This window comes from Pagrus pagrus (genome assembly GCF_965226575.1).
Source record: "Pagrus pagrus genome assembly, chromosome: 1".
In the NCBI taxonomy this organism is placed as follows: Eukaryota; Metazoa; Chordata; class Actinopteri; order Spariformes; family Sparidae; genus Pagrus; species Pagrus pagrus.
Genome location: NC_140185.1, coordinates 14,015,122 through 14,040,482, shown reverse-complemented (window position 1 = coordinate 14,040,482; position 25,361 = coordinate 14,015,122). Strand labels below are relative to the sequence as shown.

The 25,361-nt window shown below is 39.2% G+C and overlaps 1 protein-coding gene across 1 annotated transcript; it reads right to left on the bottom strand.

Annotated features, from left to right (window-relative positions):
• Positions 1-2,810: 2,810 nt before the first annotated feature.
• LOC311260103 (leucine-rich repeat and immunoglobulin-like domain-containing nogo receptor-interacting protein 1-B) lies at positions 2,811-24,858 on the bottom strand. The gene is made up of 2 exons (XM_084357615.1): positions 24,533-24,858; positions 2,811-9,943 (listed from the first exon to the last, which is right to left on the bottom strand). Exons 1-2 carry the CDS (start codon positions 24,542-24,544, stop codon positions 8,084-8,086), a joined length of 1,872 nt encoding a protein of 623 aa, XP_084213741.1. The 5' UTR covers positions 24,545-24,858; the 3' UTR covers positions 2,811-8,083.
• Between the last annotated feature and the right edge of the window lie 503 nt (positions 24,859-25,361).

Sequence of the window (25,361 nt, the reverse complement as noted above, 5' to 3'; positions counted from 1 at the left end):
GGGAGACTATGCATAAAAAGTGCATATTTTTCATCACATTAATCTGTATTGGTTTCAAATTTGTCATTACCAGCTGCTTACTGGGCGCCTAACATGTCTGGCACGGCTACATTTCTTGATTTTAAAATTTGGCCCAACTGAATTTGTAATTGAATAACCCCCTGACCTAGACTGTGGCGACCCACCACAGTCGAATTTGTCCCGCAACAGTTTCATAATCAACTGAAAATCTTTTTCACTTCTCATAATAGAATTAAAGATGTGTGTTGCACCGTTGCTTCAGCAAAGTGTCAGGGCAGCTGTAGCTCAGCAGCTAGAGCAGGTCATACAGCAATAGGAAGGTTGCCGGTGAGCCCCTTTCCCGTTGCTGGGGAATTGACATACACACACACGCACACACACACACACACACACATACACATATACACATACTCCTATTTGAGGCCCCGTGAATTACAGTGCGCCCCCCTTGTATCATAGTGGGTATCAGTGTTTACAACATTAATGAAGTGGAACTATCCTTCTGGGCATGAAAAGGAAAAAAAAAACCCACTCCTTGCAGGAACAGCTATCAGGTAAAGTTATTGGTCTCAATTAACAGTAACGTTAAGTTGATGTGCTTGCTTGCAGTCCATTTCTCTCTGTCTAGTCCTTTAGTCTGTGAGGACCAGTCCAGACAATATATGGGTGTGCAGGTGCACATAATTTTAAATGTAGACAGTGATTATCTAGTCTCTAAGTCAAGGTTTAGTTACAACTCTGGACTAATGCAACATGGAAGCAGTGGACTAAAGTATTGACTATAGACTATAGCCTACAGGCTCACACTGTATAACCAAGGCTGTATAATTTTGTGAGGACTGGACTAGTCACCGTGCGCAGCAGAGCTTAAGCTCAGTGTTATGATTTATTATTTCTGGATTATGTATTGTCAGCAATTGCTTATTTATGTTCATGTTTTTTTATTTATCTAAATTTTGAATCTCTCAAAATGCACCAGATTAATCCATTTAACTTTAAAAAATTCTTCAGGGGGACCTTGCCCCTGGACCCACCCTAGAGGATACAAGTTCAATCCATCACAGTCTCACAAAATCCTGTGGTAACCACTGCTACCTCTTCTCACATCATACTAAATCAAAGTAAGAATTAACGCCCAGCATAATCAGTCTGTTGGACAGAATGCTGAGATAAATTAATTTATTGCTCTGCCATGCACACGCCACTGAATGGAGCTGGTGGGTCAGTCTGACTCCCACTCGAACCACATGGCCAGTCACCCTTGGCTACAACTGTTAGCTCAGATACACACATGCAAACTTTGCACAGCCTACCTTTAACCTAATCTATTCAGAGAGGTCTATAATGTAATCCAGTCTGTCCCATACTCCTAACAGAAATGTCTGTCTAGCCATGAACATGTTGATAACTTGTAGGAAGTAAGCAGGTAAAAGTGAAATTAAACTGCTGTCAAGCATTTGCATGTTTGCATTAGCTACACATCCATTTTTATCTGTCAGGTGAAATAGGTGTCTCCTTATGTATGCAGCAGAGCCTTTGTTGAGTGTAATGAAGTGCTGCTCTGCCTACTAGAAGTTGAATCAAGGTAAAAAAGAAAAAATGGCCAAGGTCGTCCTCTCAAGCAGAAAAATCTGAGACGGAGATGTTTCTCTTGTTTTATGCCAGTATTTACAATATTCCACTCCTCATGTTGATGCTTTACAAAAACATCTTCATGAATGCTTTTGTGTCTCAGAGGAACTTTCAATTACTGCCGTCATTTTACTTTGTTGTATGACCTCATTCTGTCACCAGCATCCCACCCTAGACACAGACAGACAGTAATGACAGTCCCAGTAATAGTGGTTGAAAAAGCTTTTGCTTTTCCTGAACAATGACATTGTATTTATTTCTGAGTATGCACGTATACTCAATTTAATTTTAGAAAAAAAAAATTAAACCTAAATTTATAAACTGTTTTGGGCAGACCAGAATTGCTACACAGTGTTGAAAAATCTTGTACAACTTCAGCCAGAACAACACGAAACAGTTGAAAAAGTATTGCTGTCTGAGGTGGTTTGAAAGGCATTATAGTCTGATGTCTCTCAGGTCTTTACTTCCCACAGTTACCACATCAGTAAGTGGTGTATGGAAGAAGCCACTTCCAGAGCCATGCCCTTGTAATAATGGCAAGTGATAATGACACTGCAATTATCTACAGACTGAAATTATTTCTGTCTGCAAATGTTTTGTATTGCGACAGGGAGAGTGTCTGCAGTGTTTTCAATGCTTTTGATTATACAGACAGAGTAAGGTGGTGTTGTATGTGGTGTTTATCTAATTACTGAGCGGTGTAACCATTGAATGATCTGAATGAGGCAGTCACTGAGTGAGTGAGTGAGTGAGTGAGTGAGCGAGTGATCATTTCGTACACAGATAACGATACACATGAAGGTAAAGCACATTTTTTGTAAATTCATGAATACATAGTTTTTTTAAAAAAAGGACCATATTTTGACCAAAACATTTTGATTTATATACTCAACAAATTAAGTTAATTATTCATATTTGATACCACTTGATTATACTTGTGGCTTTCATTTGTAGTCACAGAATGATAGTGTACCTGTGGAAGGGATGGGGAAGAGGGTACTTAGCATTTACTCATAAACCACTTTAATCTGCATGATTCAGTCCCCCCCAGAATAGGGTCGTAAAGTTGTGTTTTTGTTCAAGTTTTTAAACTGAGTTTTTGTACAGTAATCTGTGAGGCCCAGGCCCCATTAACACATCATTTTTTTAATTTTTTTTTATTGTTTTCCAGGAAGTTACAAACTTTGAAATACCATTAAAAATACCTACAAAACAACTGTCTATGACAGTAAACTGAATATGTTTGACTTGTGGACAAGACATTTGATGATGTCATCTTGGCCTTTGGGAAACACATATCAACATCTTTGACCATTTTCAGACATTTTGTAGACCAGACAACTGATCGATTAATTGAGAAATCATTTGACAGATGAATTGACAATGAAAATAATTGTTGCAACCTTACAACAACAGGTGAGCCACATTTGGTGGAGACTTGTTGTTAATGACAGAGCCAATGGAAATGATTAAAACCAATTTGGTACTGAATAACAGGCACCAACCAGATGCCTCTACAAGGTTTTACAAAACAGTGGTATAAGTAGGCGCACAATAAACAGGAGAGGTCACGCCACAATCAGTTAATCTGTCTTGTTTTGACTTGAATGTCATAACAGGGGTGACAACAATGGGAGCTGCTTCCTGTATCTCATTCAATGCCAATTGCCACAATATTGCTGTAAAGAGCATGACTGCACAACAAATTAAATGATAAAGAAGAATATGAAGAATATTAGATTGTCAAACCATATACATAAATATCCTCGTATCACCCCTTGTGCAAGTTATTCAGAAACATTAGGTATTAGCTAATGACTTCAAGTTCATTCGTTTGCAGACAGTTTTTGGTGCATCACCTCCAGCGTCTTGACTGGAGTGTGTTCTGGCCCACTTAGATTTGCATCTTGCATGAATTTATGCAAATTGGATTTCTTATCTGACTAATGGGGACACAAATGGCTAGGTGTAAATGAATGTGTATTTAATCATATCTAGATTGTATCTGGATTTGAGACAAATGAAGTGACAAGTCAAGATCTAATAGATCAAAAGATTAACCAAGTGAATGAAAAGATGAGATTTTGAATGCTTGGCCTGTTCTAGAAGTTTTTAAGGTCCTATGATAACAATGCACTCTTGAAATTGATTTTAAATTGAGGGTGTTGGTTGACAGCTCATAATAACCCCGAGATGTAGCTCACATCTTACCTGTCAAAGATAAAATGTTAAGTCCTTGGGCTTGTGGATTTCTCCTGCTTCATTATTTACTGGTGAAGTGCTTTTAGTTTTCTTCCCTCAGGTTATTTTTTTGGCTGTGTTTTTAATCTGAGTCTCCTCTCCTTTAAGCCATGGTGAAGTTTACTCAACATAACTGTAGCCCTTCTTGATAGCCAGAACATAGCTGTAGACAAATTGGTTTTACAGCTCTTAAACTGTACATCAAGTTGGTCCAAATTAATTCAGAATATTATGACTCAGTTTTAAACTAGGGCATTATTTAATCAAACTTGGAATATTGAATAGATGAAATGACTGTTTTATCTTTCAAAGTACACTTGCTTTTTCCCTCTACAATGTTGTGCTGTTTGTCCTCAACAAGCTGTGGCTCAGCTCCAGTTTATGTGTAATTCTGCTGCCAATAAGTTGATTATTATTGATAAAGAATAAACACCCTTCATTCATCCATATCAGCCTCTTTTTCTCAGCTTCTCTGCACTGGTTTCATTACTGAATCGAATGTAAGGGTTCAGTGATTACTTGGCTCAGCTCTGACTGCTTACTGCATGTGTCTTTATAAGCCAGAGTGCAGCCGTAATTCTATAAAGTGTGGCCTACAAGTTTCTCTTGCTTGAAATTGAGGAATAAATAACAAACTATCCTTAAAACATGCTTACAAACCAACTCCAGTACCTGTCAAGTTTCTAGTGCATATGCAATGGAGTGCAGTAGAGGAATAAAAAGTTGATCAATCATAGAAGATAGCCAGTTATGTTGTCAGAAATAAAGAACAGGGTGCATCATAAACATATACGGCTTAAGATCAGTATTTAACAGACGCAAAAACAATCATCATAGAGGAAAATGGAGGGAGTTTGTCTATTGACAACAGCAAGACACTGCAGCAAAACTATTTTGTGTTTGAATGCTTTTTGCCATCTTGAAACTCATTCTCCTTTTGTCTTCTCGCTTTCTTGCTTTTATGAGTTTTATTGTTATTGCCACCTTTTATTGCTCCATCCATCTGAGTAGAACCCAAATGCAACAGGTAAGTTGCCAAGTGTTATGGATAAAACAAAAAGATAGTCTTCTCTGACATACTGTGCGAATTAAACTGATAATCAGTGACAAAGTATAAACGTTGAACCATATCTTAATGTCATAGAGGTAATGGTATATACGCAGTGCATTTACGCAATGCTCTGTTTCATGGAGTAACGATGTCCAGAGTACCTCAGAATTGATGCAGCAGCATGATTAAGCAGATGTTATAACATGTAACACAGCCACTTGGGCAACAGTCAGGGATGGGGGTTCTGTAACCAAAGCCCTGTTTCAACTACGTGGCTTTTGTTAACCTGATCAAAGTTACAAAATATTTCATTCTATTCTATTTTTCATTCAGAAAACCCTCAGCTTTTCTTCGGGTTTTTCCTACGAACTCCTATAAACTCTGTAACAGTTTTACAATAGTCTTTGCCAACAGTCTCTTCCATTTTAGCGGTGTTCTGTCTTTCCCAACTGAATAAACAAGACACAGCCATGTTTGTTACTCTCCTGCACAAGTTCTACAAATTTGTCTACAAATCTGTCCACAAGCAAACAAACTATTCTTTGATGGCCTTGAGATTTTGATCAGACTGACAGTCACTGCGTTTCAACATTACCGGGCGTCTTTTTGCCTTCAGGCTTTCAGAGATTTTGACTTCCCAGTGGTTAAGCTGACAGTTAAATGTTTCTGTTTGTAGCATCTGTTCCCACTACAACCAACCATTTAGTTGCAGCCATGACTGCTGACAGTTAACACAAGTTAACAATTACTGTGCTACAGCCAACACATTTAACATGCTTAGTATTCAGAAATCTTGTATGTTGACTTGTGGTCTCAGGTTATCTTATATAAACTTCCCCAACTCTTCTCTCAAACTCTTCTCCAGTGCTCCTTGTGACCTGCAGGTACGCATTAGCCAAAGCTACGCATTTTGCACCATAATCATATAATCATTCCAATTTGAGCTCAAATGGCAGTGTATAAATGAAGTGTATAATATGCAGCTTATACTGATCAAGAAAGAAACAGGTGTGACAATAGAAATAGGATACCATGGTCTAACATGATCTCACTTTGACATTCCATTTTGTTTACAGTGCACAAATACACAGATTCTTGGGAATTTGGACATGTGTATGCTACAACATTAAAGCCAGGTCTGAATGCACTATGTGAATTTTTATGCCCACATTTGCAAGTACCAACATTGAATGACTGCAGTGTGATGAGTATTTAAGGTGCATCCTAAAAGTGTGCTTCACTGTGTGCCTCCTCAGTAAAACAATAAGCTCTGAACTTTACTGCAGCACAGGATATCACCTCTCTTGAAGATGAAAGATGTGTCCTCACATTCATTTTTATAGTAGATTAGCATAAAATAAGCACCCCGTTGTATAAAATGTTATTTATTTTAATAGAATTTCCATCGGCCCATCCCTTTCAAACAAGTACTTTAAGAGTTAATGAACACATTATCTTCAGAGCAGACCTTGACTGTGAAATTAATTAGAGAACATAAAATCCTTATGAGGCATAAAACTCCATTTTGCACATAGATATTGGGTATTGCTCAGCTGAAAGCTGTAAAATGGGTTACTTAAGGCAACAAATTAATAATGTAGGGTAGGGGTTTCTGGCACGACTTACCCATTTGCAAGATGCATGGAGAGGGGAAAACTATCTAAAGAGGTCAGAACTCAAGAAACACATGAGGTCTAACAATGAAGTTGCTCTATTCACTACAAGTGTTGCAGGAGGTTTGACCTCAACACATTAAAAATGTCACCATTTTTGATACGTACCGATGACTATATAACCTCAGGACTTGGACAGAGTGCTTGCACTTAATAAGCTGCCAAATGGGTAAACACATTTTTTTGTTACACTTGATGATGAATTGAATTGTTTATCTGATTAGTTTCAGAGGTACTATTATACACTCTGAAAAGCAGCCTCTTTTGGTTCAGTTGCATCAAAAACATGTTTACTGAATAATCTGCTCTTCTGGATTGTAATGTGTTCAAAACCCACAGCCATTAAAAGCATTACTATTGTGCCATAGCATAATGTACAAGGAAAGAATAAAATACAGAAAAAATATGTATTGCTAAACATGTCAATACATTTAATGACTTCCTTTGTTGGCAGAAAGGAGCACATACTGTCGGAATGGCTTATTTTTTCTGATTCAGTGTGTTAACATGCCCACTTCTCATTGCACTGTTACCATATTAAGGAAATACTGCAGGTATTATCACTAATAGACACAGTAAAATTGAAGCCCAATTGACAAAATCACTTCTCTGTGACAAGTAATGGAGAAAAAAGCTACTGTTTGAAATGTTGAACACAGTTTCTTCCAGACAGCAGTGCCCGAAAGTGCAGAGAATACATCAAAACACAATTTAATGATGTTGGAAACTACTTAAAGGCCACATGGTCACTGACACACAGCAGGTGGTGAGATACACTGACTCCTCTGTCTCTAACTCATCATCTGATTCCAATTTCAGAGAATAGAGATTTGAGTTTTTTTTTTTTTTTTTGGTAATATTACAGCTCTCAATATTACAATATATGATTATATTCTTTAATCTCTTCATTTTTCTAAAAATGCCCCTATTACTCATGTCATACTTGGCAATTGCTAGTGACAAAAGAAAACAGATAAACTTCTTTCAACTCAGTCTTTTAGGTAACGGAACTAGTAGTGGGGTTTTGTGCTTTGTACTTCCATCAAAGCAAAATACATTTTGTGTGCAGATAGAAAAATTATTCCTGCAAGCTATTCGCCACCTCCTTCCTAACAGTAGCCCACCTATCATGTAAACCTAGTTCAAACTGGGAATCCATCCATTGTGATCCATGTGCTTTATTCAAACTACCTAAACTTAGTTACACGCAATAATCACATTGTTTATTGCATGTTAACATACTGATTGAGAATTGCCAATACAAATTTACAGATACTTGAAATTCAACATTTGATTTTAAAGATTCAGTCCCTGAAGTAAAAAAAAAAAAATGTTTACGGTATAGTGTCAAGATGCGTTTGCTGCTGTGCAATTTCTATCGCTCATAAACTGAGTACATATTTGAAGCGAGGATAGTATGCACCCCGACTGCAGTTTGTAAGCACACATGGCCTCCTTTTGATGTTCACATGATTTTCATGTTGAATTGTATGGGTGCCTCAGTTGGACTGGCCTCCTCTGTTTCCTCTTTACGTGGTACATACTCAACCTCTATACTTGACTTAGTGTTGTCTTTCCCTCTACTCCAGAGGAATAATATTACAAGACAGAAGAGGACAACTCCGAGGAAAGAGATAAATCCCATGGTGGTTGCAATGATAAGTGTCTTCACATCAAATGGAAATGGAACTGAGGACCGTGTCACATTAGCACCTTCATCGCTGGGCTGGTTGGAGATGAAAGCAAATGTCTTGTTTGGCTGGTGGGGCCAGTTGGGGGAGTAACTATGCACAAAAAGGTGAGCAGCTTTGGTGGCATTCCCAGCTGCATTGCTTGCAATGCACAAGTAGGTGCCGTTGTCCTGGATTTGAGAGTAACGCACCTCCAATGTGCCGTCATTTGACACAGAAAGTCTTGAGCCGACAGTTTTTGAAGTGATGTAGTCCTTCTTAGGGGAGAGCCACATTATTACAGGGACTGGATCGCCCTCAGCTTGGCAAGTGAAATGCACCGTAGTTCCTTCATCTACATGGCTTTCTTGAACTTTATAATCCACGATTTTTGATTTCTGGCAGTTGAAATAGTAAGAAGGGAGGACGTCTGGGAAGTCCTTGAACTCTTTTCCTTGCACCTCCTCAGGAGAAGCACACATGGGCTGTTGTCTGTTAAAGTTGAGCCTCCACCGCCGGCGGAAGACCCAGAGCAAGCGACAGTCGCAGGCCAACGGGTTGTCATACAAAGCCAGGGTCTCCAGGTTTCCTACTGAGTGGAAAACGGGCTCTTCCAGTGTGCTCAAGCTATTGCTGGAAACATTGAGGACACGGAGGTGGTTTAGTCCTCTGAAAGAGTAGGGCTCAATGGCAGCTAATCTCCCGCCAGCCAAATGAAAAGCCTGAAGCTTCTGCAGATTGAACAGTTGGTTCCCTTCCACAGTATGAATGGGATTAAAAGACAGATTCAAAAACCGAAGATATCTTAGGTGACTGATGGCTTGGTAGGGGATGGCTGTAAGGTTACAGTTTGTGATTGACAATGATGTGAGGTTTAGTCCAAACAAGCATTTTGGAGTCATGGTATCCAGGGCAGGCATATGAGAAATCTCCAGCACTCTGAGCCTATACAGCCTCTTAAAGGAGTAATCCCTTATGACAGTGACGTTGAGATAGCGTAATCGCAGTGACAACAGGTTATGCAGATGGCTAAGGGCATCAGTCGGCACTGAGGCCAGATTCCATCCCTCAATGTTGAGGCTTTCAAGGTTGCTGAGGCCATGAAATGATCGGGGTGAGATGAATACAAGGTCATTGTCACCAACCTCCAGAGCCCTCAGGTTGTACAGCTCCTGGAACATATAGTCGAGCAGAATGACAATTTTGTTCTCACTAATGTCCAGCTGGGTGAGATTGGTCATGCCTGTGAACACACCCAGCTGAATGAGCTTCAGCTGGTTGTTGCGCAAACCTAGAATTCGAAGGTTCATGAGGTTGCTGAAAGCCCCAGGCTCAATGGATGAAATTGTGTTTTCATTAAGTTGCAGCTCTTCCAGCTGAGGGTAGTTAATGAACTCCTCGGGCCCCAGAATTTTCAGGCGGTTCTTGCTGAGGTCCAGGAGCCTGGTTTCAGTGGGGATGCCCTCAGGAAGAGCTGCCAGTCTCCGTCGATGGCAAACAACTGAACGCTCTTGAGCGTTGCAGTCACATCGGGACGGGCAGCCGGTGGTGGAGCCAGAAAGGACGGTGCCTAGCATCAGGATCAGGATGGGCTGCCAGCATGACACCAAGTAGCTGTGCCCTCCTGCCTCCCCCGACACCATCCTACTTCTTACCTGTGGAGACAGAAAGGGAGGTTGGTAGAGTGGAATGATGGTACAGAAATGGCTGTGACATTTTTGAACAATGCAGTATCACACTAGAATAGAAAGATCAAAAGAAAAGAGTTATGGAAATTACACCATTAGATTCTAAGAGACTAAATCAGGATTTGATTCACCAAATTATCACATTAAGAATTTTAATGAATTCATGAATAACGATCGCAGAGTATGTCCTTAATTCCAGCTGAACACACAAAATGAAACAGATTTCAGGGGGGAGAAGAGTAGAAAGCTCTGTCTATTAATAGTAAGGTTTCCATTTGTAGACTGATATGGTTAAGATAAAGGTGTCCACCTATAGAAAAAAGAAAATACCATATCACTTAAATTTCATAAAAAGATATATAATTGAGATATAGTCAAGTGCTTTGTAGACTATTCTCCAGTATTAAAGACATATTTTTTAGAATACAGTACAGTAAACAGCTTTACCACTGTTTTCGAATTCACAAGGTAGAATATAAACCATTATCTGATACTAATGAGTTCTCCCAAATTACAGGTATTTTTGGCTCTTTCTCTCAACCTTCTTAAAAACGTTTGCAAAGCCAGTAAAATAAATGACTATTTCCTTTAATCAGTACACCTTTACAAAGACATAAGCAGCCTTCCCCCTTTCCCTGCGTTGTGAGGGCTTTCCTCACAAGTAATAACATCAGCCAATCAATGAAAGGGCTCAGTCACACATTATAACCACCCTGCTGTGCTTCTTACTTCTTAACATGGTGAAAACGATTACTGCCAAAATTAGTGACACATAGTCTCCGCTCACACAAACTATTTTTAATTAGCAGCCAAAAATGCCATGGTACATCGGGAAATGGCTCCTCCAAGAATTTGCAAACTTATCACATCTCATGTCAGTGCTGAGCTGTTGACCTTGCAGTGATATAAAACAGAGATTGCTGCCAAGCGGTGATAAATGGTGAGAGGGAGATTGTCAGAGGACTTAAAACCCCTATTTGATTTTGACTCGGGGGAACTTTAACTTGCTAAAACCTTCAAGCTCTACTTCTCACATCAATCATGCGTTTCAAGTCACAGCTATATCTGTGGGGCACACCCTTAGAAGAGCCTCATGCAAAGTAAGAGAAATGACACTGATTTTTTCTCATCTTGCAGACTGGCCTTACCACTACTTTGTTTAGACAAGACAACATTACTTAATTGATGTTTTACTTTGGCATTTTTGTCCAAGCACAAAAACATCTAAAGGCCCGAGGATGTAAAAAACAAAGTAACACATTAGCATATGTGATCAAAAAGTAGTATATTGCGTTACAATTCAGACGTTAAATTCCACATTATCATGAAATTATTAAACAATAAAGAGTGATTATAATTGCTGTATCTTCTCATTTTAAAAGAGGACATTTTATTGTGTGAGGTTGAAATATTCCTACAGTCCAAACAGTCCTTAAACTTACCAAACATTCATCAAAATGAACATCGTCCTGATTCGTGGGAGCTGAAAAGGGTACTACATTTTCTTTCTGTAACCCATTCACCACGGAAGTGTTTCTGTAAGAGCGCTTCATGTTATTGGTAAAGTGCTTTTTAAAACCTCTCTGGCTGTCTACCACGCTGTTGTAGCTTTTAAAAGATATTCAACTTGATAGTGAAGATTAGAATCGTCTTTTATTGCACCAACACAAATTACACATCGCTCTAAGTGAATTAAAGTCATTGGACTGAGGCGTTTGGATTGTGGCCTGAGTTGTTCCAATGGAGCAGTAATTGCAGCTTTCATTTTCACTTCCTCCAGAACTGTTGGACATATCTGTTGGCTGCATATTCCTCACATGTTAGGTGTCAGTCCAGTGTGTATAGAGCACTTAAAAAAGGAGGCTATTAAACTGACAGCTAGAGTAACGGTAGTTCCGTTGTGACCTCCCACTCTGTTCTGTCTCTTTGTAATAACATTTACAAATGGATGACTTTCCAATAGGATGGTAAAATATTTTCTAGAAAAGACACACTGCTATTAAGTGCATTTAAATGCTAAAATCACATGTTTAAGCATGTTCAGTTTGATCCATTGTGATAGATTCTAAACCGTAGATTTTAAATGACATGAAATATTACTGAGCCACTCAATGCAGAGAACGGGTGACATGTTTATCTCTTTGACACAGACTGTGATTTTATCTTGTAAAGTCAGGAATATGAATGAGGACGAGGCAGGCTGATGTCATCTCTAATCGAAAACAAGCAAATGCAAACGCAATGGTGATTTTCTTGCCAGAGTACCATGCATGATTTATGATTCAGAGTGTAGTAAGGGCAGGGGTACTATCTGTGTAATCTGGCCTCACAGCTCAGATCTACTCACTGTATCACCACTTTGTTTTGACCTTGAGCCATAATCCTGAAAAAAGAAGTTGGCAAATAACCTCTCAGTTTCAATAGCACAGTGCCTCACTATATACACTATGGTCTATGGATTACATTTTAGCTCTTCAGCTGTTGCTTTCTATAGTCTTTGTCCCAACATTGATTATTTCCATTCTTTCTGATAGATTTCTACAGAGAAACAATACAAGTGGACAAACCTTTTCTCTGCTGTCCTTGTTTGAGTGTTTGCATTTTCTCTGTGGACCTCTCACACTGTCATAGTCTTCTCTAAGAAGCATATCTCTGCTCACCGTTAGTCTCTTCTTATGGTGCCATGTGGTTTAATACAGGGCAAAACCAAAGAGAAGTGTGCACTGCTAATGGGTCACTGAAAGCAAGCGAGCAGACAAATGAGCTTCATGCATCAGCGCACACATGCCCTTTGGTTATTTTCGTGTATTAAGTACCTTTGTTATGCAGCATTATATTGAAAGAACTGTTGGGATATAGACAAAATTACGTAAATAGTTAATTAATAATGACTGAAGTGACTAAATTGTAGTTGCAAATACAAAGCTTTTATCATTAGTTGCAAACTAATTAGCATTATTTGTCAGTTCCCTGTTAACCCTGCTGCACATTGTGTTTGTCTATCGTGTCCCTGTTGGATGGTTTACAACTTCTGACCGCTGTCGTGAATCATCAATGCAGCATGAGTTCTGAGAGTATTTCCCTTGATAAATTTAATAATTTAGCTTTTTCACTTTGATTGATATGCATGCAGTCTGGACACAGGTGATTTGTCTATTTTCCTCTTCAGAACTGCTTATCAGGATTCAGTAGTATGACTCACCTCTGTAGCAGTGTTTGTAATTCTGATTAAATACATCAGAGTTAAAGCCCTTTTTAATGAAGGTCATGTAAAGTGAAAAGTGCTGTGATGTTTTCGGTGGACAAGATTGTCCCTTCTAGTTTTTATTTTCCACAGTATGTATTCTAAAACTTAACTTTCATGTCAAAGTCAAACATGTACACTGCATTATTTTCCTTGAGCACCACACGTTTGAGTCAGTAATAATTTCATTTTTGACTGTTCTGAGTGATTGTACTCGCGAGACTGCTTCAGTTTCAGACTCTACTACTTCAGACTACTTCAGTTTCTTTTGTTATAGATTTGAACAGTGTGCTCATTAGCAGACATAGCTTTTTGTTGAGTGGCAAACATATCCCATGCAGCTTTGATTATTCGGCGGCTGTTTAGAGACTAGTGTGGATGAAAGAAAAAATAAGCTACAGCTGCAAATTAAATGTGCATAGGATTTAAGAGATAAAGATAGCCGCCACTGGTATGTTTGTGTTCAGCAGGACAAATTTAAAGCAAACATTTAAAAATCCAAAAAGCAAACAAACAAGAAAACCTGCATTGAAGTGACAATGTTTGTGGGAGATTACACCGGACGAGTCTTTCAGGGTATCTAGAGGCTCCTTTACTACATCTGCAGTGTGTGATATCTAACAAACAGCAAACATTGTGTTTGCTGTTTGGTGTGTACTTTAATTATCAATGCAAAAAGGCTCCATCTTGTGCCAGAATTAGGTATTTATGTCAAATTCAATAAATGTTTAGATGTAAGCTGAATCTCTAGTATGCACAGATCAAGACACAGCTGAACATACCGATGATAATGACATTACAAAGAAATGGTGACCTGCAATAATAATCATGTTACAATAAATACATGCTGCAGTGCAGTTCTGTAGTCTCTGTGTTTACCCAGCAAGGCTTGCCAGCTAATCTGCATCCTCCAGAAGAATGAGTAGTCAGATATGAGAAATCCCATGAAAACAAATCCTCAATGGAAGCCTAAGATAAAGGTAACAACCCCCAGCAAACCTAAAAAGAAACTGCATGGCCTGATGTTCCGCCATGCCAGGATCAAATGCTTAGAGAAGGACAAAATGGTTTAGTGCATGGGAACCACTCCTGTTGAGATGCAGAAACACACCTGCATGGGGTCAGTGAACTCTCAATCTTTCTTTTTATGACAGCAGTATCCTCTAGCTAACAAGGCTCTCTGCCAGAGAGGCATGTGGTTTTGCTTCAGAAGTTCAGTAGATACCTACAGCCATATTTAATTTGGAAAGAGATAGTGTCAAGAGAAAAAGAAATGTATGGGGAGTAATTAAAGTGATCATGTGGAGGAGAAGCACATGCACAGAGCTTCCTTTTGAAGGAATGGATCATGCAAAAATGAGAGTGTTAGACAATATTAAAATACCTGTTTCAGTTTATATGTAGAGGGTTGGGTGATCTGGCCAAACAACAATATCACAATCTATTCAATCGCAATCACGATCCACGACCTAAATTGCGATCTGATTCGGCAATTTTGAAATGCCCTATAGACTATTCAGACTTGAAATAGCCTATGAATTCCTCCATTTTCACATTAAAACACAATAGTTTGTGAAAGATAGGTTTGTTTTTTGGCACATGCTCCTCATGTTGCTTCCATTGGTCTCTTTGCACTGTTCAACTACGTCATCCAAGGAAGCGCTACGTTTAGTCATTCATCATATCTGCATAGTCATCTGGTTGGCTATGTCACTCTATTAGTATGTTCACATTTGTAGGATCTGCAAGTCGATAAGGTTAAGTGAGCTTGGAAGCAGAAGTATGAGGAAATTGAATACTGTGTTCTCTACAATTTGCCAGAAAAGTAGATTGTTGACGCCTTCAAGATTGATCAAGATCTCAGATAATGAAATTGCCTACTCCAGTGTCTCCATTGCCCACAGTAAATTCTCATGCTGTAGCTCTCTGACAGCCCACTTCAAAAGACAGGGCCTGGCAGTGACTGATTAAAGTTCCAAAGAGAACTAAATAACTCAAGACTGGCTCAAAACACCTCATCCCACAGAATCCAGTCCAGAAAGATTGTTTGGATGAGTCCATAAGACTTCCACGAGCAATTAGAGCATTTTTTCACTTAAACTATCTGTCTGCAGTGTTTTTGCCAGATTATTTTTCATGCTCTTAAAGAAGCAGTTCACAGAACCTTAAGAAGTGTGCACAGGCAAAGCTCTGTGCCACTGTGGAGCACATAGTTGTAAAATTGTACATAACATTATGTTGGCACAAAAGAAGATGTGGAGAGAAGCCAAGCCAATTGATTTAACTGGACATCTCAGCTGCTTGGACATTAAAGTGTACAAGAAATAGCCAAAAACAGTTCGTTTTGGAGGTGAGCAGAGGTCTGAAATTGTATTGAATGAATACGTAGTTTGGACAGAAAAAACATCATCATCATAAGCCTGGGAGTGACGCTCCAACAGATTCAGGCTGATAAAGTCACTTTGGCATTCACGCTGGACAGTTTTCCATTGGACAGGTGCTACTGTAGATGAATGGTCTCGTAGTTGCCTGGGAACATGGAGTAGTTGATCATAGAAGTCTGTTTTTCACCTTCACATCACAACTGTAATGGAACTGAAAATTACAGTCTCCATCAAGCCTCCCATTTGACTGTCTGTCTTTAAGTACATTTACTGCACTCTGACCAACACAGCATTCTATCCACTTGTCAGGAAACATGGCTGGTTTTGGATGGCCTAGCAGATCTTATTTCTTTTTAGTTCTTATTTAATCCAAAATTGTACCAAAACAGAAACTGTTTGTTTCATTACATGGAAGGTTGCTTTTTGATTGACATAATTAGATGTGAATAAAGTAAATATTTTCTCTCTTTGTGGTATTTTAATATTGTTATATATTTATATACATTTAAAATCATTTTCAAATCTTTACTCCTGTAGGGACATGACCCATCATGTCAAGACTGCGGACTATGTACACTCCTCCACAAGACCAGCGCTGTGTTCAAAGGCACCCGAAGGGACCTAGCCAATAGCAAGTCAGTAAGAATTGCATCTTTCTCTCTCATGTTCTTCCTCCATACTACTGACCTGGAAATAACTAGCTTCAAGATCAGAAAGCCCCTCTCATCTCCTGTGTGGTCAGTGGATGAAACTAACCTAATCATCTCTGATCCTCTGTCTTCCGTAGTGCCCCTGAAATAATTCAATGGACACTTTTTTTGTGTGATAGACTAGTAAGTTAATTATTTTTTAAGACAACTCAAGTGCCGAGGTCAAGTGGCACCATTATTTTCAATATTATAAAGAAAGGCCTTTTCTTAGAAGACATTTTGACATGTCACAGTCTGAAAATATGATGATATGATGGTGAATATAATAATGCATCTGAATCTGAATCTGAATCTGGCTGCCTCAGTTTCATTTTCCAAGTATTGTGCATCTACTGTTGGTAACAATAGCTTTTTCTAAGATGACAGAAAATGTTACAAAATGTCTGCTGTGCAAAAGGCTGCTTATGATTCCCAGGAATTACAGCACTAGACAAAGGATCTGATGTGGATGACTGCAAAAACAAGCACAAACAAGAGACACACAGGAACTCAGTGCTAGTCACTTAAAACATTACAAAGAAACCAAACCAAACAAAAGAAAATTAAACAAGAAAAACATATCACATCAGTCCAACAACAACAATAGGCAAGCAACACTTTCTGCACAAAGCAGACAATGTCGCAGCCGGAGACAGACACATTCGTAGGTGCAACAAAGACGACTTTTGGTTGCATACGCTACAACAAAAGGAGATGCGTAACAGAACTCCTCTCTAGTAAGTCTTGGCCTATTAACATCAGTTAGTGTTTTCAGCAATTTTGCCTTGAGATTGTATTTTCAAGATTTCTTGAAACACTTTTGCAAAATTGATCATTTTGTTTTAAAATTAATGCTGCATTTAGCAGTTTTGAGCAATTGATTCAAAAAGCCACTGTCCAAAAGCCTTTTCAGTACTATGGTGTAAGGTTGTCATGATACTAGAATTAAAAAATTGGAGACAATATCATGAAAAAAAAAGATGCTCGATACCTTCGATATTATGGCAAAACAAGAAAGTCCTTGGCACACAAAAAAGGGTCATCCTTTTCATTTTTTTTACAACCTGCACACACTGCTGGGACAGCGAAATTCACTCAACACAGCGTCTCTTCCATTACAACAATGGAATATAGAAATATTTGGTCTTTAAACTCCTAAAAACATATCTCCTTGGGTTCCTGAATGTTGGCTCATCTCTACCAGCTACTCGACTCTCCAGAAGATACTGGCGCCTACTCTACTATTTCTCACTGGGCAGGTAGTGTACAATCAGTGTGTGGGAGCTTTTGAGCTGTAAGCTTTTGAGCTGGGAGCAGCTGCCCACGGTTTTATATGGGGGTCAGTGAGAGCCAGCGGGACTCAACCAGACGGGCTGGTGAACCAAAACAATTAAGTGGAAGAGGCTGAAAGCTGCGCAGAGCTGCAGACTGTGCCAGTCATTCTATGAGATCAGCAATATGGACTTTTAGTCTTGATTCAGTGTTTATAAAGAGAATATTGCTTAATGGAGATGTAATTTGCCATCCAGTGACATTTTTTGCTGATGTTTTTATATTTCTTTAAATAAGTGAAATACAACTTGCTTCTATACCATTTACTGAAATGATCATTCCCCTTTGGCCTGACGACGCATTATTTGTTAATAGAATGAGTTATGGATATGATGTGAAGATATTTTGCATATTTGTTGGACTGCAGTGTACTTAATCTGTTATCCAGTATTAACATGCAGATCTGTTTCTTGGTTCTTTGACAAAGTCCAACAGTAATACTACAAAAGAGGCTCCTTTCTTCATTAACACCCGTTTCTCTTGAAAGTCAAGTAGGATAAGCTGGAAATTACACAAACCTTTATCCCCTACTCACCATCAGGGAATATAAGATGTTTTGGACTCGAATTGAAAGGAAAGGGCTAAATGCCATGCTGAAGGCAATTTTACCTCAGACAAGCCTCTTACAGCTGATCATAGGGAGCACAATGGGAGATTTTGGGAGATTTTCACACCAAATCACTCAGACAATAATCACTGGCTACAGTACAAAAATGAAGTTCGAGTGCCTTGGCATCTCTTACTGATTCAAAGAAACTTCGACCATTCATTTTCTCTCTTCAGGTTATTCTGTATTAAGATCTTTATTGTCCCGAGGTTAAATTTGATTTATAGTAGTGGGCAAAAACAGAAACACAACATACAGTACAAGTGGATATGCAATATTGATCACAACAGTCACAGAAAACAACAAAATAAAAAGCTGTGTCCATTCAATAAAAGTATCAAACAATAGGAATGGTAGCATGTAGGGCTGCTTGATTATGGAAAAAATCATAATCGTGATTATTTTGGTCAATATTGAAATCACGATTATTTAAACAAGTATTTTTGAGTTTGGAAACATGATGCATTTATTCAGCATTTCTCTCAAAAAAATACACAAAATGTTCAAATCGAAACTAATGCACAAATATGTATCCAACTGTTCTGCAATTTCTATAAAACATTTAATGAGTAAAATAAATATACTTAGAAAATCAAATAAGACATACGATAGGGTGCATATCTTTAGCTAAAAAGTATCCAATGGCAGCTGTTATTTTCTTGTTCCTATCCAAATTTGTCGCATTATAGCTACAGTGTGTCTGAGATGGATGTCTGACTCTGCGTTGATGTCGTGGGGGTTGTGGCCTTGTCTTTGCGAGGGGTGAAATTTCGCTGCGACTCTGATGCGCCTCCGGAGGTAGTGTCAGAGGTAGTATCAGAGGTAGTATCAGAGGTAGTATCAGAGGCGTAGTATTGGCGAACCGAACCAGTGTGAATGGATAAGCCGGCGGCGCGGAGCAAGGGTGTGTCGATCTGATGGTGTTCACTGTCTGATAACTAAACAGATCCTTCCCTCAACAAAATAAAGACAAATATCCCACAAAGCAACGTTACAGGACCAAACAACAGTAACGCAGTAACTGGTAGTGTCTTTGGCAACTTATATGAGGAAAAAAATACCGCAGTTATAAGTGGAGAAGTATCTGTCCGACCGACTCTTCGTCTCAATTCTGCCCGAAAAACAGCGTCTGTCCCCGGCAAAAAACTTTTACTTACCAAGTGTTTGTCGAAGGTCAGCCCTCCCGACCGAGACTTCAGTGAACTTTCCCCCATAAAACAGTATCTCTCCCCGCGAGTGACAGAGTCAGACAGCGTCCCGTTGACTGATGGCGATTATGTAATTTAGAGAAAAACGTAACTTGAGTGAGTGCAAGTCAGCTGGGCCGCGTTGAATGCTTTGGGAGAGGGACTGAATTGCGCATGCGCGTCTCTTTCAGAAAATCTCTCGGCTTACTGTACAACGAAAAATGCCAAATAAATCGTTTCAACTCGATTATATTAGTTTGGAGATCGTTTGATCCAAAAATCGAAATCACGATCAAAATTTGATTTGATTTGATTAAATAAAAAAGTGGGCAACGATTGACCATGTCTGTCATAGATTTCTGCTTGGTTTGCTACATTTTGAGAATACAGAAATACTGAACAATAATTAATCATGTCCCATCTTTCAAGTGGAAGAAATCAGAAGACTGATGTCACATATACTATAAGTATCAGCTAAACTCAAGGATGGGATCGACAGATGAATGAATGGTATGAGACAGTTTGATTCCAGATTCCCACTGTGATCACTCCAAGTGTATATTATTATAAGCTGTGCTATATTAGTGCAGCCAGGGGCATGAACATAAGGCAACCTTAGTCCTCCATCCAACTATTGTAGTCCCTGACTGTCTCATACTTTGCATAAAGCTGTTATTATTAAATTTAAATGAGGAAGCTGACGCAGAGCAGCAGGACTGTGACCTTCTGAATACATTTGTAGAACGCAATTTTGAGTATCCTGTGACAGATCTGCCTCCGTCTGTCACCTCGCCATCCAGCAGACACTCTGTAAACACGTGGTCTGGCAGTCTTTACCACAATCACCTCACCATTTCCTTTTCAAGGTGGCTGATGTTACCCATTATGTGGCAGCATCTTGATTCCATATGGATCTTGTTTCAGAAAACACCCTCTATGTTTACTGGCCAAGTTATACATCGCTCCTTTCTGGGGCATCACAACTGAACTGTTGTGTGCAGGAGTGCCCTGATTTCAGTTGTAAATAAAATGGTCTGTGATTGTTATGGCTTATTTTTCTCAAACATAAGAAATTATCCAGTATAAAAGCTTCAGATGAATGCGACATAATTATGTTATGTTATTATGTTACTCACCTTGAGCATGTATAGTAAATTTTCATTTCAATATACCTTTGTTCAGTATTATGTAGACTACAACATCACAGAACATTGAGCATATGACAGCACAGAACAAAGCATTGAGAAAAACTGATCAGCAGCACTGCTTTGATTGTGTCTAGATGTTTGTTTTGTTTGGAATGGAAGAGACTTTGTGTGCATTTTCTGTATCCTTTTACTAGTATTAACTGTACTGCACTACTGTAGTATAAAAAAAAATATATTTTATCAGCTGATGAAGACAACCTTTTTGAGCTTTTTCCCTAAGATGTCAGAGTGAAGCGAGTTCATACTCCCATCTGCTTGTTATTACTTCTTCAAGGATGCACTACCTATGTTGGGTTTGGCAGGACCTCACTACATCCTACTTATTCCACAAGCTCTCTTTCTGTCACATGTTATAGATAACTCAAATATCAGCATAGACAGAATTTATGTTATTGTTATTTATTGATATGATGCATCTGTTATCTGGGAAAGACCACACTAAATTTTTCTACTCAAAGACAAAACAACTAATCTATTTTCACTGCCATCTTAGGTCTTTTAGGGCAAGTAGACAATTTCTTCTTTTCTTTTCTTTTTTTTTTTACTAGTATGATTAGAAGTGTTCTACATTATTCTAATATTGTACAACTGTTTGTCCACTACTCTAAAGTCAAAACTGGTCAACCACATTGAAATCTGCTTGAAAATAGAAGGCCAACCCTTTGAGAAACTCGAAACTATGAATCTGCCTCAACTACGAAACATAATAAGGCTGGCCAACAGCATTATCTCTGACCCCAAACATGTGAAATACAAATTGTTACAATCAAACCAGCGATACAGGGTTCCATGATTTAAAGTTAAACTAAAGCACTTTTTTGTACAACAGTCAATCCTAGAATTGAATACAGAGCTTAATCCTCAGCCCAGTCGGCGGGATTTAAAATGTTGGCAGTTAGCGTTTCTGCAAACCACTGATACCTTCACATTTACATTTGTATGGGTCATGGGCCAAGAAGCATATTGACATTTCCACAAGATATCATATCATTTCACATTCACATTACATGTTTATGACCTGACTTTCATATTGGTATGGACGGAGATGGCGGTGAAGTTACAGAAGGCAATCCAGTGAACGCACATTTGTAAGTGTGAAATTGTTGGAGATTTTTGACTAGAGACCAGACCGTTTCAGCATTTGTGTAACACCACAGGATATTTTTAGAATGACCTCGGGACTATTTCCAGCTGTGTTTTGGGGCACAAATAAAACAGATATTTTTGACGAGAAGTCAGGACATCACATGCAGTGTTTGTGGTGACCAAAACAGGTATATTCCTGACCAGACAATAAGCACAATGTTGTCACAACAAAAGATTGAAAACTGACCTAAATAAATGTAAAGTTGCAATATATCAGTGGTTTACAGAAACCTACATTTTCAACATTTATTATAATGACTGGGTTATAATTCCAGATCAAATCTTTAGTATGCTAATTCTGTCTTCTGTGATTGTAATGTTATATTAAATGTATGTATTTTAGTTTTGAGTCTTAATTTTTTGTTTTTTCAGCAAATGCTCTGATGCATGAAACATTTCAGACTAGATCTTTTACTGACTGTATTACCAAACAATCAATCTTATTCTGTTGGCCAATAAGCAGCGTCAGAAGACAGTGGGGGTTCTGTGCCGTATACAGGTGCCTGAACAATAGGTCCTGATTTCGAGTGGAGGCGTCACAGCATCCGTCAGTTTTTTTGCAAAACACTTTGAGACATTTGTATAATGTAAATTGCATATAATCAACTAAACATCATTGTAAACAAATGGTTGGTTCGTAGTAGCATAAAAGGTTTCACTCATCTCATCAGTGTTTGTAGATGCTGATATTGTTAGTGGTATGCAAAATGACTACACACTAAATATCCATTTCTATATTGATCAATTGACTACCTGGATGTGCTCGTAGTGATGAACCCCGACTCCCCAGGTCACCTGACTCTGCAGTTCCACTCTTTGTCTTTTATCACACTGTTTTTGTTTCACATCCCACAACTGTTTTAGTTCAGCCTCTCAACACCCTCATCAGCGTGATTTCCAGTCACAGCAGGCAGGCTTTTTCAGTAAAAAATACAAACAACAGCCCTGACAAACCGATTGTCCTCGACCTTCCCAGCACCCAACAGCAGATGCACAATGCTGGTGACCATAACATTCAGCAGCTAAAGAGCCAAATGCAGTAGAGTAGTGGATTCATATTCATATGAATATAACTGAATGAATTGAAAACGTTGCTCCGTATCAGCTGAAAGCTTGCTCACAGTTTGCTTACAGATTTGTCACATCTTTATATGATGATAATATGTCAGAGTCGTGTTTACTTTTTTAAATAGATCCACAATGGCTCCTGTAGCTGCAACTTGTGCTGCCTCCAACTCCAACTCAAATCTATTTGAAGCAGGTTAAATTTTAAGGTATGCACAATTATTTTTCAGCACAACAATGAGCATCTTATATAATTAAATCAATGTTAATTTCATTTAAATGTATGCTGATATCAAGTTTAATAAAATTAGAATTATATAATTGTGGAACATTAATGTTGCACGAATTGTACAATAAGCAGCTTGTGCTGATATTGCAATTACAATGACACACACTGAGACACTAATACAGTAGACATACAAATGGAACTAAGTGACATTATGAAGACTGTTAAAGAACAGTTGGCCCAGTAATAATGAGAGCTTTAATCACTTATTTGTTCATCAGATGTAATTACAAATTCCAGTCATATATGCCTCGCTCATTTCAGTCAGTTGAGTCTGTTGAGTGCTCTGAAGCCACACACACACACACACACACACACACACACACGCACACACGCGCACACACACACAGTGACACGCTTAAATAACTACCAAAAATAGAGATTCCAATCAGCTGTCATAACCTGATTAGGGGGTCCCAATTAAGAGCTTTGTGTAGCTCATAAAGCTCTGATGTGAAGAGCAGACCCTTCACTTACAGTCTGTCTGAGGTCTGTGGCTTGCAGAGGTTGTTACTGCACTGTTAAAAACGGAGAGGAAGAGTCCCCTCATAGCTGTCTGTCTGCTGGAGCGTTGCAGCCATGATTATAAAGATGCAAACAAGCAATAGAGATTAATCTATGACAGATTGTTTTTTTTTTTGTTTTTTTTTTTGGTCTGCATAAATAATCATCACAAAGTTGCCCCTCATCCCCACGCCCACTCTCCCACTCTCCCCATCAACACCACCAACACCACCCATCTATCTAACCTGTGGCAAATCAAACACCTGCATAGGATTCCTCATTGCAGCTGGAAATTGCCAGCGGCAAAAGGCTGCTGAGAATGAATAAGTGTGAGTCTAGATGAGTTTTCTGACATTTGAAGGAACATGAATGTTAATGAGTGCAGATTAGGAGGCAGCAACAACCACCCTTGCAAAACACTCGGGAGGAAACGCAAAACAGAGACTCTCCTGATCAGCCTCACACCTTTAGCGGTGATATAAAAAGGCAGGACATATACAGTAGGTGTGCTTGGATGCATCTATGCACACACATACAATACCAATGTTAACAGTGTATATACCTTTATTTATGTATATACAATTAGGAATATCTATCTGCAAACACTATGTTTAGACATTGCATGCACACATCATATAAGTGTGATCCATACTCAGTGTAAACCCAGATTGCATGGCACACAGCAAAATGAAACCCATCTGGATGACAAAGCACAAACAAGATCAGGAGCCCTCCTCAGTGAATAATTCTCCTTCTCTCCATCCCTTCCATTTGCCTACGATACAGAATTTTATTCCTGACGTTAATTTGCTCCCTGGCGATCCCCTGGCCCCAGCACTGCACCATAATAAATCTGATCCAATGCCTCAGCGCTCAAAGCCCACCATAGAGACAGAGTACTTACCAGGACTGTCATGCAGAGAATTCTAATTCAGGCAGCTCCATGTTGCCAAGGAAATTCAAAATGCCTCCGAAAGCATGGAGACAGGGATGCAGGATTCGAGACAGGCTGGATTCAAACGGGAAAGAGGGATATATGCAGCGCTGTGAATCCCTTGTCTGAGGGGCATTTGAGAAATGCCTTCGTCCTCTCCAGATGCGCTAAATCCGGCAGCACTGATAGGCTGACATGTAAACACACAGGCAGCTCTGCTGGCTCACACACGCTCACATACATGCTGCACCTAGCAGAGACAGAGAGGAAGAGGGAGGGGCAGCTGATGAGAGAGGTGGAAGGAGGAGCTGCAGTGCACTGGGAGAATGAGAGGCACAGAGCACAGGCAGCGAGGGGAGTTGAAAAGAAATGGAGAGAAACGCTCTCTGATTGCACTGGCAGTATTTTCCTCTGATTTTTGTTTACTGTAGGTTTCCTACTTATGGAAGGATTGGAATCTGGTTAGCTTGAATATGGGCTGCAGTAGGGCAGAGGAAACAAATCTGACTGCTGTGTTTGGTTGCAGAAGAAAAGGAGGTTAGAGAGGGAGAAGTATGAACGTGCAAATGAAGCAGGGGGATGAAGATGAGCAAAAAAGTGAAGGGGGGTTATGAAGGGGAGGAGGGTGTGATGAAGCTACAGGGATACAGAGCAAATGAAATTCAATTTCTGCAGTATGCAAACCTTTGCTGGTAATGAGAGGCAACTTAAGACTGTGGTGGATAGGGATGGATAATACTTTTCCTGTTTTCAACGATTTCTTGCCAGAGTTGAGGATTAATGCCACCCGTAGTGCAAA